This window comes from Puntigrus tetrazona, chromosome 5, assembly GCF_018831695.1.
Source record: "Puntigrus tetrazona isolate hp1 chromosome 5, ASM1883169v1, whole genome shotgun sequence".
NCBI classification, from domain to species: Eukaryota; Metazoa; Chordata; class Actinopteri; order Cypriniformes; family Cyprinidae; genus Puntigrus; species Puntigrus tetrazona.
Window position 1 is genome coordinate 10,260,626 of NC_056703.1, and position 14,681 is coordinate 10,275,306.

Sequence of the window (14,681 nt, forward strand, 5' to 3'; positions counted from 1 at the left end):
TATGTTTTTGGCAGCTTTAGCAAGTACTATGCCATGGACTACGTTATTACGTAATCACGTTCTGACGTAAAGAATCACGGAATCATTCCGTTGTGAAGAACTGTTTAAAAGAGTCGATTCGCGGAAGTGAATTTCCTTGCTTTTTTTAATCAACGCTGGCAAGAATTGACCAATCATAGTCGTTTGCGATTATTAGTGATCAATTAAAAAATGGTATCAGTTAGTACAGCTTGATGAGGCAGTCATCAAGTCTTTGAATTTAAAAAATGTAAATATTTTACTTTTTATTGAACAAATGTATTGCGTACGATTTAATTCGATTTTGAGACTTTTAATGCTCGTCTTATAGAAAAACTTATGAGCTGCATTTAGTGTCATTGTCATATTACTGTATAAGAAACATTAATGTCTAATAATTAAAACATTACATTATGTAATGGCAGATCCATAGTTTTTATGATAGCCTAAGTATCTATATGGAAACATCTTTATTGCTCCTGTTTTCTGTTCTTACCCTTTGAACCGATTTAAGTGCCTTGTTACCTCACCCTAAAAAAAAAAATGGGTCACATGTGGTTGTAACTTCCATGTTAAAGGCCCCTGGCTTCAAAGCCAGGTCTCTGAACCCTGGAGGTGCCGATGACCTCTGGGCTGTTAAAACGGTCTTGAAAAGTGAATACATATGAGAAGTTAGGATGATTGTAAAAAGCACATTCACTTTAGCTGTTAATTAAATGCACGCCTCTCAGAAAGATGAGACAAAATAAAGCTCTAGTTTAGTAAGACAAGACATTGCCTCTTCACAATGCCCTGATAATCCTAATGGAAACAACAAGGGTTACTAAAACAGACAGGACTGTATATTTTTAGGATGTCTGATTTATTACCACAAGAGGTCGCTTTAAAATACTGTTGCTATCAGCAACATGATGCAGATCAGCACACATACAAACAACATCTCAGTCAATACTACCACAACTGGATTTTATTTCTTTTAGCTTTTTAGTCTCTGAAATACATGTTTACTTCCAATTTTGTATTATAACTATTCAAGATCATAATTACATACAGTATAGCAATTTCTTTTACAATGGGTGTTTACAAAAACAGAAAAACAACACGACCGGAAAAATTGAAGCAGCTTGTGCTTCAGTCTGACCAGTTAGTCTAATCTGTGCCATACATAGCATAATAATAAATCAATTTACATTGCTAATAACATTATTATCAGTTTCATAGTACAATCATTCAGGAAATAAAAAAAACACCATTCAAACGAAGGATATTTACAAAGTTGAACAGGGTGACAGTCCTCCTTTACATTTGAGAAGTACTAAGATTTACTTTAGAGCGTTGCTCAGTTTCCATGTACAGACTTCCACATCCTTCCAAACACTTCCCACCATGTCCAGTGCTTCTCTGCAGAGAAACTAAACGTCGCTGCCTAAATTCAGCAGAAGATTGCAAAGTAACAGCCTTATCATGGCGCAAAACAACAAAAGCTGTGTGCATTTCATCCGAGACACAAGATAGTATAAATTACATTTGGACCAAAAAAAAAAAAAAAAAAATCAAAGCAATGACTCCAAACAGAATCAAGAGTTAAATTCAGTGTATGCGTAAACGAGAGGTCCAATGGATTATTTCCATAAAAAAAGTGCAAAAGTAGATACCACTAATGCTGATCGAGCAGGCGTGTTTGCTTTGGGCTATTGAAAGCCACAAGATTGTTTCTTTATTTGAAAAGTCTATTTATTTGTTTATTAGAAAGTTAAAACGGATATCACTATCATATTGTCCAGCATCGTTTTAAAGGTCTAGGACAGAGAATACACTTAAGAGCGCAGACAAATGTAAGTACATGGAGAAACAAAAGATACTAATTTGATATAGATTGTACACATTGAAGTATGTTTTTAGAAACATGTACATACAAAGTTGAACGTATTATTTGGCATCACCTGTATGGCAATTAATTATTTGTGTCAGAATGTTGCATTTTTACAGTACTCCGTTGTGTACATGATCACATGCATACAGCAAAAAAAAACGGATTTATGTAATGGGCTTGATTCTTTAGTACATGGTATCAAGACACAGAGCCGGGTCACCGAAACATCCGGCAGAAGTACAGTTACACAAACACACCCCTAAGAAAGGCAGTAAAGGCACATCTCCTATTATCTGTGGAGAAGTGCAACTTAATTAGAATAAGAAAAAAAACACAGGTGAGAAAACCGTTGTCAAGTTCACAGTCGCCTGCTGGGCACCAGGGGCATGTTCATCAAGTAATGCGAGTCCTGATCTTGAAGTCCATCTATAAGTTTACAAGTTCGTGAGCCACAAACTGTTTCAAGCGCTCCAGGTACTGTCCATACAGCTCCACATCATTGTGTCCCGCTCCCTCCACCCACAGTGGCTCCACGGGCCGCTGGCAGCGCTCGTACAGGGCCAGTCCATGGGAAAAATCAATCACCTCGTCTTCCGTACCATGGATCACCAGCACTGGAGAGGTGACTTTAGAGATTTTATCAATGCTGATGAGAGAAAGAAAAAAAAAAAAAAAACACAATACAAAAAAAAATAATTAATAAATTGTTCTTTAGTACAATGCTGTTTAAAACATCATGTGATTTGTTCAAATTTTTTTCTGAGGTATCAATGTGCTTTTTATGTCATGCATCATGTATATTTCTTTGCCTGTATCATTTTTTTCTTCATTGAAGACAAAAAAAAAAAAAAAAAAAAAAAAAAAAACCTTTAATGAACATTGTTTTTATAAAACATTTATTTGGCCTTTCTTGTCTATCAGGTCGATAATATTCAGTAATATACATGTTTTAGGTCATTTTAACTATAAAACTAATTGCACATATCTGCTTTTTATAATGCACTGTAGATTTACAGCAGTCTCCAAAAAATAATAATAATAAAAGTCAAATGTTTGAGGTTGTTAGGATTTTTAAATAATATTGTAATAATACAAATATTAATAACACAATTGTTTTCATTTTAATATATATTAAAATCTAATTTATTCCTATGATGGCAGAGTAGAACTTATTATATTTTCATTATTATTGTCAATGCTTATTTTTTTTTTTTTTTTTTTTTAATATAAATGTCTTTATTTTTGTCTTTACTTTTGATTTTACCAATATAATGCATGTTGTTGAATAAAAATTTTTTTATATGGTAGCGCATGTATAAAATGAACATATTTGTCACTAGAGGGCACACAACAACAACAATAGCTAAGGGGCAGAAAACAAGTGAACCAACCAGGAGCCTTCTCCACAACATGGCTGCTCAAAGCAAAACATGTAAACAAACAGTGTGTGCCTATTTAGTATAAGGTACTTCACAAATTAGGGAAAATGAGACTGTGGTAAACGAGAAAAAAAAAAAGCAGGCAAGTCTAAAATAAAAGACAGAGACTCACTTGGGAAATGCGTCAAAGCAGTATGTCTTCTTGGTGTCAGGGAAAGCCACCCGCATGCCTGAGGTCAGAGGCGAGTGGAGGATGACAGCAGCGCTCTCGTATCGAGAGGCCAGATCCACCGAAGGGACTGTACCGATGCTCTGGCCATAAATGATCACGTTCTCTGGCCTGATCCCGTACCTAGAACACAACATTTAAGTGATGAGTTCATCCACGCCTACACGCTCTGAACAGAACACAATTATCATGAATCAAAAAGGTACAAGTGGCTTAACCTACTTTCAGAACCAGACAAACTGGGAAGCGGCCTTGGTGTTTGGTGGTTAACGTGAATGACGTGCTGTTCACATACATTATGTAACATTACAACGTGCCCAACTTAAGCGTTATTGCTTTTACAAAAAAAAGCATAGGTGTGAGCCAAAATTTAAGAGCCGATACAAAAACGGAGAATCATTAAATCAAACCTTTTCTGTGAGGCGAGTCTCCATTTCATTACATTTCATCAAGTGATTGCTTAAAAGGGAAGTTCACTTTCGATAAAAAAAAAAATAAAATACAGAGAAAAATTGTAATTTAGGTGGAAACAGATTAAGTTTTTTTCTAATGTCTAATAAATAAATAAATATTCACACATATACACTTTTATAATAATTATATTTTATTAGTACGTGAAGAAAATCTAAATAAAACAGTGAAAAAAATTATCAAATTTTTAATACAATATGCTTTCAGAATATGGTGATCAACTAAAGAATAGTGAACTTAAATGATGATGATGACTTGATTACCGTCTGTATTAAAAAACTAGTGCAGTTGCTTTCAAGGAATCCAGTACGATGCCAGAAACTAAGTTTCTCGGTTTCATTTCTCTTGTACAGTGATGCTAGCAGGAACCTTTACTTAAATCAGCAAATGACAGTGTGACCATGTACACCGTGTACACGTCCTATGCCTTATTTAAAGCGCATGATCGCTTATTCAACTGACTGCACTGCCACAAAAAGGGATGGAAACAGAAATGGCTCTAAAAGCAGGACATATACCGGTAATTCTATAGCAACAATTTATACAAACATGAAATTATTTACACTGCGCATTGTGCAGTTACACAGCACTGTGATGCGCTTCGAATGTTGCTTTCTGCTTTTTCTGTTCTGTAGCTAACACACACACACACACACACACTTGACTGCTGTCTCGATGGCAAACAAAGGTCACAGAACAGGCTTTAAGATGAAACTGAAAATTGGAGCTGCGTGACCAAAATAAATATAAATATTTACATCTGGGCACAAGCAGGTCTCATATGTAACATTAATCACAGTTCATACACATAAAGTGCACCACTGAGACCAATTCAGTCATCAATTTTGTCCTCAGGGATGGGGGAAAAAATAAAATCACATGATTCTACATTACTCCATGAGGTCATGTGAGAGAGGGTGGAATGTTCTGGAGAAAGAAGAATTTGTAACAGATTGACATTCTGTTATTTTCCAATGAACAAGTTACATTTTAAAACTCTTGGCACTGGCAATTAACAGGGATCAAGCACGTTAAGAAAATAAAATATTATTATTGTTATTATTATTTTATTTTTTTAAGTTCTATAGTACTGTTTCTATAGCACAACTCTTATTTTATCTGCCCAATAAAACAGTTAGTTTATCAAAGTTTTCCAACCATTATTCAAAAGTGTATGCATTTAAAAAGAGTATCACTTCAATTAACAACATTATGTATCTTGCTTAGGAACTTGTACCAGAGTGGCATTTAAAAAGTATAGCGTTTGCATAAAACCAGTACATCCATATAACTTTTGTTTTGCATCTTTAGACCTAGTGTTAAAGATGACTGCATTAAGTGAAGCATGACTAAATGTATCATTTACCTTTTTAGTTGTTTGGTACATTTACTACAAGTGTACACACACACACACACACACACACACACACACCTTTTAATTTGGATTGTTCTTCACACAAACCCATTGTATGACTTAAGAAGATATATAATAGTATCGTTTTTTCTTCCTCTTTCTTTTAGGGCTTGTCAGGCAGGTAATTACAAAACTCTGAGTCAGTGATGAGTTTTAAAAAAGTACTAACTTTACCTTTAAATTACATCTTCAAGGTTCAAAAAGGGTCACATGCTTTCAAATTTAGCAGAACTCAGATGGTCTGTGACATGACTTTTCTTAGTCAGTCAGTGTTAGAAAGAGTTGGCAGGTCGGCATCAAAGACCTAACAGATAGGTGGTGATAGGAGAAAATATTTTGATCTAATTTCAAGCTGCCACTTCATTATGTAAAACTATAAAGATAAGAATATCAACGCAATTTATCCCTATGGCAACAAATCATAAATGGACCATTGCGCTGATTAAAAAAACACGTACCAGATTACCTTTAGCACGTTAATAAAAGCAGCTGGCTGAAGGCAACTCTAAAGTGATACAAAACCTGTGGTGTGACACCATCAGGAAGTTATTTTTCACTTCCTGGGTAGACAATGTTGCAATGACTGCAATCGGGCCTGTCCTTCCAGGGCTCCATGGGAATCAGTTGCTAGGCAACCAATCAATATTTGACTTGGAGAACTGGCTGCTGGCACCTCCCCACCTCTCAGAGGAGCTGTGCTCCGTGAAAGACTGACAGCGAATTCTCACAGGCTTCATGAATGAGCTGCTCTCAGCTCTCATGCCCAAAAATACTTACAAGCACAATGGTCATTATGTCACTTCAGGAGGAAGGGGGGCACAGGGGTCTCATTCAGTACAGCTGCTACTGCCGCCTTCCATGGCCTTTCCTTTATGACATCAAAGTCATCGTTTTTGGAGGAGGAAGACAAAAGCCATTTCCTTTGCTTCTTCCTTCAACCGGAACGGTCCCAGACTTTTGGATGTGGAAGATAATACAAGTCGCCATCGTCTTTCTGTTTTGAAGACAAAACCAGACGGTTCTGTTTGGTAAAAGTTTACGTACGCCACCAAGCCTGGTTCCAAATACCTCTATGGAAACGCACACAAACTAGCTTACTGCAGTGGCTAGCTGTGATAACAGATGGTCGTATCCGGACCAACTCCTTGGATATGAACCTGGCCCAAGTCAAGTCATTCAGACGGTGCCAAAACACTGCATTGGCGTTCACTGTGCCATCCGCTTTTCTTGTAAATGCTTAAGAAATCTGTGTGTACGCGTCAGCCCCACCTGATGTTTCAACACTGACTCACCTGGCTGAGCAGACAGTTAGGTGTGGTTGTGCTACACTAAACAGAACACAGTACAAACCATCCTGATCTTGATAAGTGTGGTTTGGCAAGGCATATTCCCTGTAGCAGGGACTGTACGGACTGTGGAAATACAAAAACATGAAGCTTGACTGGGAAAATCACCATGGGCTTACAATGTATTAGTACCATACAGATTATCAGCCAATAGAGTCATTTCTCTAAAATGTAATGGTATTGAATATTTCATTATTTCAGTCCAATCATCTTCTAGTACCATTTTCAAATAACGGCAAAATGCTCTTTTGGTTCGTCTCTGACTTTGGCCTGAAATAAAAAAATAAATCTAAAATGCACATTTTAGATTTATTGTGGTTCTTTGGTTTTCTTGCTTCATAATCTTTAAAACAAAAATGCCATAATCCTTAAATCTAGAAAAGAGTTCAGTTCCAGTCCTGCTGCAACACACCCGTGTATAATTCTTAAGTCCTCCAGAAGATCTTATTAGCTGGCTATGGTGTGTTTGATCAGGGTTAGAGCTGAACTTGGCAGTAAGGTAGATCTCCAGGATTGGGCACACCTGCTGTACAGTCCAGTACGCTCTTCCGACATAAAAATCTAATTAATATTTAAATGTTCACTTATTTAAAAAGTAGCCGTTTAATAAGCAGAACAACTGTGCAGATGGTCAAACATCATCACAAAACAGTCCCAGGCAAAGCGATCAGGCCTTGAAGTACACATGGGACAATAAATTTTTCGTGATTGCAAATCATACATCACTGGCTACTCAACAAAGGGAAGTGCAATAAAGCTGATTTTGTCACTCAGCATGGTCTGATAAGCACTCTTGTCTATTGAGATAAGATGGAAAATATCCAAGGCAAATGTATTCAACAGACATCTAAAAAGGCAGGTGCTCTTTATGCATGTTCTTATAGTAACGTTTAATCCACCAAAAGCGGAATAGCCCTCAAACAAATCAAACACAAATGTGTGACTGTAAAAATGCTATACTGCAGCATTTTTTTTACTTTTAAAAATAAATCCTCTCAGTATTAAAGGTTTGGAGACATTGTATCATTATTTGAGCTGATATTACTTTTTTTTTTTTTTTTAAGTTAGCATTTTTCTCCCTCTAGTCTGGATTCTCAAGATCCCGCAATCTTCTATTTGAGCATAATTTAATAAAAAAAAGCAGGCAATGTTGGCCATCTCTGACAGAATGAGATTAAAATGCCAATTATCCTCCAGAAATGGTGGGGAAAGCACTGCACACAATGGCGGACTATCAAGCTTGAAAAGGACTAAAAATGTGTTTCTATGAATAAAGAAAAAAATCCCAGCAGGAGACACAGAAGATTTGGATGGACTGGCCTACTTACTCCTACTCCTCTCTCAAAACACGCTGAACACCTTACACAAACACATACGGAAGCACACAAAAGATTTAAAGTGAAAACAGCAAAAGTTAAATTCTTCAGAGTGCCAGTCAGACCGGTTTATCTACATGTTAATCTGAATCATGTGCTTGAGTGGGATGATCCAGCTTGAAATGGCAGTGCGTGGGAACATTAAAAGTGACCAGAAGAACAGCGTGGGACTGCTTTATGAGGTACAACCCAACCCTCTGGGATACGACTTGTCAAACAGTGTGGACTGTGTTCAAGAGCATCAGCTGGGCTTTCTGACACCACATGCATGCATGCACCCATACTTACACGGGTGCAGCGGAAAAGGCACGTGGCTGATTCACAAATGCGTCCAAAACATTAACGTGGTTACAAGCACAAAGCTTCTTTGTAGGTTTTTGTCTCTCTTGCATGAACGAGGACACTGCAACATCTTGCTACACCGAAGTACACGCAATTAACGGAACTAAGTTCTCATGACCAGCAACCTCAAAAGACACGCATACACAGAAAGACAGATAAGAATTTGGGGCACATGACAAACTGAATGGCCTTGAGACAGGCCCTCTATGTCCACAGTGTCAAATACTCAGCTGCCACTGGCAAAAAAAACAAAAACACAAAGCATTTCAGTCTGAGTACGCGTGCTATGAGGAAATGAAACTTTTCTTTGCGGCACACTTCAAAAAAAAAGCGCAGTCGGAATCAAAACATGACTCTTGATTTTCTGAGAGGCACAATTTTTCATCGTAAGCATTTAAAAGATGCACTGGACATTTGAACGGGGTATGGTGAGATAGAGGTAGAGGTTATACTAAGCAGAGTATATTCCACAAGCCCTTTTCACATAAACAATAACAACAGATACCACAGACCATACAAAACGTGCCAATGAAAACATTTCAGGTCTGGCCAGAACCGAAACTCTGGCTAGAAAAGCAGCACACTCATCCATTTGACAGATCCACAGGAAACAGAAAGTGGAAAACTATACATTTTCAAAACCGACTAGATGGTGGTTTGCCATATATTTCATAGAATATTAGCTTTACTTGAGGTTTTAAAAAATATTTTCTTGCACACGGATGAACGCAGGATCCCAAGAGGCGTTTTTAAAAGTCAACCTTCATTGAAAAAGTTGTAGTCGTTGAGAAGCGGCGCGGCTCTCGAATGTGTCCATTTTCAGTGCATTTTTACATAGGCAAACAACTAAAAAGCGAATAGTCGAATATCAGTGAAAACCAACCCCCGAGGAGCAAGTTTTTGAGTTCAAACACAGCTAGACGGAATGCAATGGAACAGTGTCAACGCAAGCTTTTAAAAGCTGAACTATGTTTAACCTAACACAGTGGTTTAAAAACAATAAGTTTAAAAAAAAATGTGAGACATGGAATAAGCTCTTTAAGAAATTGTTATCTTTACCACATAGCTGTCTAACAGCAAGTTAAAAATATAAGAATACATATACAGTACCAAGTTATTCAGTAAGGATGCATTAAATTGATCACAATTTACAGTAAAAAAAAAAAAAAATTACAAAAATAATAGTAATGCATTTCAAATAATTGTTGTTCTTTTGAACTTACTATTCATGCTAAAAAAATTGCACCATGGTGTTTTAACATTGATAAACGTTTCTTGAGCACTAAGCATATTAGAATTTCTGAAGGATCAAATGATGCTAAAGACTGGAATAATGGCTGCAGAAAATTAAGCAGAATTGTAAAAATATAAAAATTAAAAAATTAGATACACTTTTTTTAATCTTTATATTTTTACAATTCAAAATAACTGTTCTATTTCAATATTTTAAAATATATTTTTTCCTACTGAACTTAGATAGTGCTTTGCTTTAAACGGTGAAAACGTAGGTGACAAATACAAAAAAACAACACTAAAACAATACAATTACAATAAAAACAGTATCAGAATAGCCTTACCTTGTTCGTAGTGCGTGCCATGCAGCATCTACATCAGCATACAAATTCTTCTCTGAAGGCTTCCCTGAGCTTGCCCCGTAACCCGAGTAGTCATAGGAGAACACGTTACAGTTGATGCGGGAGCCCAGGCCAATGTAGAAACTGCTCATCTGACCCAAGTCTACAGCGTTACCGTGGGAAAACAGCAAGGTGTAGCGAGCGTTTGGAGAACACCGCACAAACATACAAGCGATTCGGTTCCCTCTAGATGTCCGGGTCATGAAGCACTCAATGGCGTCCTTCTCCCTGGCAGAGTACTGCCAATCTGCACGCTCAGAAAGGTGAAGGGTCCAGCGGCTGCCGCTCTCGTCACACATCAGGGTGTAAGTGGGCTCCGGTGGAAGGAAGGCCAGCTTGGAAGCTATTCTGCTCGGGCACGGTGGACAGCAGAAAAGGCAACATAGCTCACTCAAAGACAGGTGGTTCATCCTTCACTTGAGAAGAAGAACAAGAACACAGTAGATTGGAAAATGTGTTCAGTGGAAACAATATAATACAATACAAACCAGATGTATCTTTAAAAATTTTTAATTCTGTCATTTACTAACCCTCATGTAATTTTTAAACCAGTGCGACTTAAAACATGAAACATGTTTTACAGAGCTATGAAAATCATAGAGATTGATGGCAATGGGCAAACTGCACCATTAAAGGTGAAGCATCAAGAGTGTATATGCAAACAATATTTGTACAAAGAAGACTATAATAGTTTAAGATGGGTAAACACGCAGACCTATTAGCTATTCTCTACTGAAATAGTAATAGTCTAGTGGTCCAATACTATGGTTAAATGTGTCCTTGAATTGTTTGCACCCTTTATTTTTAAATAACTCAATTTTAAATGCGCATTTTGTTAGAATTCAATTTTTCTAAAAATATTTTAGGGTAAACATTTTAAAAATGTTCAATATTCACTCCAGCTCTGCAGCGCAGCCAATAGTTTCTATCTTAGTGCTAATTTGATGTCATTAACAATGACTCTCAGACTTCACCCTTAGGATAGCTTTGACGTGCGTGCTATTATTGATCAGATCACTTTATCTCTGAGTCATGGCAGCTGAAATCACCCTCATATTTTTGGATTCTGAGAAGAAATGTACAGTCTTCTACAAAATTTGAAAAATCCACATCACGGTTTTCAAATATAACCAAACAAAATTGTCTGGAAAAAGCTTCACATTAATATGAACTCCATACAGGTGACATGACATTAGTGTTGCACCAAAATAACCATTTAACAATTTCAACCAGCAGAGTGAAAAAAAAAACTATGACCCAGATCTGACCCTTACTGCATTATAATCAAATCCCCACCCTCGGTTTTATTAAGCAGGAAACCATCTTGTTGTTTGGGTGTTTTGGACTTCATTACACTGAAGGGAGAGCAAAAGCTAAAAAGTATCCTTACAATATTACAAATCACGCACTGCATCCAAAATGATTAGCTGAGGTTAATATTAATATATAACAGCTGTTTTTTTTTCACTCACTACAAGGTCTGATTTTAAATATTTCCCCCCCTAAAATATTAATCAAACATTTGGTCCACATAAATATTAAAATAAATATTAGAGAAAATAGAGGCATCTATTGTTTATTAAAACAGACGTATCTACTAAAAATGAAAGTAACGTTATTTGACAGCATCATCTACATAGTTTTTAAGGAATCAGATAACGACACTCACCTCAACTGAATCAAAAGTGTTTGCTAACTGAAATAAGCTTAGTTAACATTTTAATTCTATTATCCAAGGAGTGTAACAGCTTAATTAAAAAGGGTAAAGCGAGCTATTCGATTAGCATGGTCAGCTAATTAGCTAATTAAAACCTTACTCTACCTGTAGATGCTGGAGACGTTTGGTGAAGGCAGAAACGCTTTGATCTGGTGAAGTCACTGTATTAGATGAGTCAAATACGAGATTCCCTTTAAACGATCACTCAGTCCACTTAGCCAGATCAAGAGTCCCTCAAAAGCTGCCTCTGGTCCGTCCGATCTTATCAACATGTGGTCAGTGTTTCATGATCCAACGAGATCAAAGACTGGCGGTGTTAATATAAGCGTGACGTTAATAAATGTACCAGAAATTCTAATCTAATCCGTCCGGTGCGGGTGATCTCATCTCACTCCAACGCGTGCCCAAAGCTGGCTTTCTTCTGATTTTCTTGCGGAATGCCGGATATCAACGTCAACGTTGAACGCTCTAATAACCAATCGTATCAAAGGATAGACATGCTCGACCAATCACACGCGTCCTCGCTGCACACGGACGACGTCGAAAACACAATAACACGTTGATTAACGATTTTGCTGCCGTTTATGTGTAAACAGAGGTTATTATACATTTGTTGAGCGAACGAGAATTAAATATTAGAGCTCACTACCTTTAACGTCAGGTGTGTTTTGTGAAGTTGGAAATCTTTCGTTTGGAGTTGAAAAGCATTAGCCAATTGCTATTTACTTCCGCTATTTTCGCATTGCGTCAATGTTCTCTTTAACGTGTGAAGCCACGCGGTTTCTCATTTAGGCGTTTTAAACGGTTACTACGTGTATATATTACGTATACTTTGGGGTAAAATGAGTTCTCAAAAAGGAAACGTTTCCCGGTCGCGAGGCCAAAAACACCAGAATGTAACCGCCTTCAAAAATGACAAGTACGGTGCAAGCGCACAAGTTAAGGTAAGAGCGCCTGCTAAAACAAACAGTGTAGAATCAGACGTACATTTTATATCAGTTTTGTTTTCATAGCAGTTTATATATCATTTGCGCTATGTGTGATACTGTTTTTTGTGTTAATTTGTATGTATTTTTCTCTTATGGTGCTACCAGAAAGCCAAATCAAAGATTCACGATAGTCTGTGCCAGCGCTGCAAAGATGTGCTAGAGTGGAAAGTCAAATACAATAAATACAAGACCCTTACACAGCCGCGAAAATGGTGAGGGGGGGGATTTACTGCATAGCAACAGATGAGAGGCAAACTCCTCCACAATGAACCCGTTTCTCAAATTACGTTTCTCTGCCTTTTCTAGTGTAAAGTGTCTTCAGAAAACGGTGAGGGACGCCTATCATATCATATGCAAGCCATGTGCGCTAAAGCTGGAGCTTTGTGCAAAATGTGGGAATAAGGAAGAGATTGTCATCCCGTAAGTGGATTCAGGCCTCTTCTGACTGAACATGACTGTACAGATGTGTGCAAATTAGAAATAATGCACTAAATTAATATAACTGTATTTATGTATTAAGTGGATGTTGAAAGAATGTCCAGAAAAAATGCTGTACAGCATTAATTTGAGCTTTTGTTTATCTTAATTTTGTATTTTTTTCCCCTGCATTGACAGCTGAATTTTCAGCAGCCATTACTTTAGTATTTAGTGTTGCATAATCCTTCAGAAATCAATATATAATTCTAATATGTCCATTCGGTGCTCTGATATTATAGTTGCTCGATTATTAATAACAGTTAATTTTATTATCAATGTATAAAACTTATTTTTTGATGCCTGGTATTTTTGCGAATGTCATGAGACGTTTTTTTAGGATTCTTGGATGAATAGAAAGCTCATTAAAAGCGTTTATTTAAAATAAACCTCTTTGGTAACATTGGAACAGTGTTTTGTGGTAGTAGTGGTAGTATATCAGTGCAGCACATGTGCCATCTTGTGGACATACACAGTAATGGTACATTTAATTGTGGCTTAAAGATGTGCTGTCTACTGTTTTTGGTCTTCTTTCACAGTTTTTATTCTGTTAACTGTGTATTATTAGAAGCATTTCCTTAATAAGGTTAATTAAAATGATCACTGTCAGGTACTGTATGTTGAAGTCTATTACTATTCACTGTAACCATATTTGTTTTTAAATTAACAGTTGTGTTATAGAGGTTTTGTCATGTGTATATTATGTTTTTTTTTTATGTCTGCTTTTTGTTTTTTAGGCTTGACAAGAAGGAAGAAGAAGAGGTAGAGGGCACCAGCCAGCCAAGTAAAGGAACGAGACAGAAAAAAAGAGAAAAGAAGGAGGAGGACGACAACGACGACAATGAAGATTTTGATGATATGGGCTTTAGCAATGATGACTGTGATAGTGATTCAGAAGTGGAAGGAAATTAACATTTTAAAGTCTTCTGTATGCATTACCAGCAAACAGCTAAACTTAAGAACAGTGTCTCCAAGGAAGACTGGGGTTGGATACTGGACATGTAATCACCTGTTCACCCGCTGTTAATTGGGAAAGACTCCCAGGAGGTGTTTTTTTGTTTCCATTACTGTGATCTTGCGGGAACCGGCACAGTCATTTGCGGAAACCCGGTCTTGTTTTTTTTAATCACACAAACATTTCGATAGCAGTCATATTATTTATGAATGGCCATTTCACATTGGGAAGCTGTGTGAATTGAATGCGTTTCATAAGCATTTTTGTAAATTACAAAAAACAGAAATAGAAATTAAACAATTAATAAATGACCTACAAGCAAATGCTGTGCTGTCTGTTTAGAAAAAAACTGAATTACACTTCTCTGTTTTTTAGCATATAGATTTTTGTAAGAAATAACACGGGGAACCGCTTTATATATTAAGCTTTATTAACTACTATGTAGCTGTAACATTTAAACTAAT

The 14,681-nt window shown here is 36.8% G+C and overlaps 2 protein-coding genes across 3 annotated transcripts; one reads left to right on the forward strand and one right to left on the reverse strand.

Moving 5' to 3' along the window:
* Positions 1 to 963: 963 nt before the first annotated feature.
* Positions 964 to 12,215, reverse strand: abhd17b (abhydrolase domain containing 17B, depalmitoylase). 2 transcript variants are annotated; one of them, XM_043239190.1, is made up of 4 exons: positions 11,905 to 12,215; positions 10,026 to 10,493; positions 3,443 to 3,622; positions 964 to 2,537 (listed from the first exon to the last, which is right to left on the reverse strand). In XM_043239190.1, the coding sequence occupies exons 2-4, from the start codon at positions 10,490 to 10,492 to the stop codon at positions 2,318 to 2,320; spliced, it is 867 nt and encodes a 288-aa protein (XP_043095125.1). In that variant the 5' UTR covers position 10,493; positions 11,905 to 12,215; the 3' UTR covers positions 964 to 2,317. The 2 variants fall into 2 exon arrangements, with proteins under 2 accessions (XP_043095125.1, XP_043095124.1); XM_043239189.1 differs by having other exon boundaries at positions 10,026 to 10,498; positions 11,905 to 12,214.
* A 182-nt stretch (positions 12,216 to 12,397) lies between these two features.
* On the forward strand, positions 12,398 to 14,572 carry c5h9orf85 (chromosome 5 C9orf85 homolog). The gene is made up of 4 exons (XM_043239192.1): positions 12,398 to 12,743; positions 12,894 to 13,000; positions 13,095 to 13,208; positions 14,000 to 14,572. The coding sequence occupies exons 1-4, from the start codon at positions 12,642 to 12,644 to the stop codon at positions 14,172 to 14,174; spliced, it is 498 nt and encodes a 165-aa protein (XP_043095127.1). The 5' UTR covers positions 12,398 to 12,641; the 3' UTR covers positions 14,175 to 14,572.
* Positions 14,573 to 14,681: the final 109 nt, after the last annotated feature.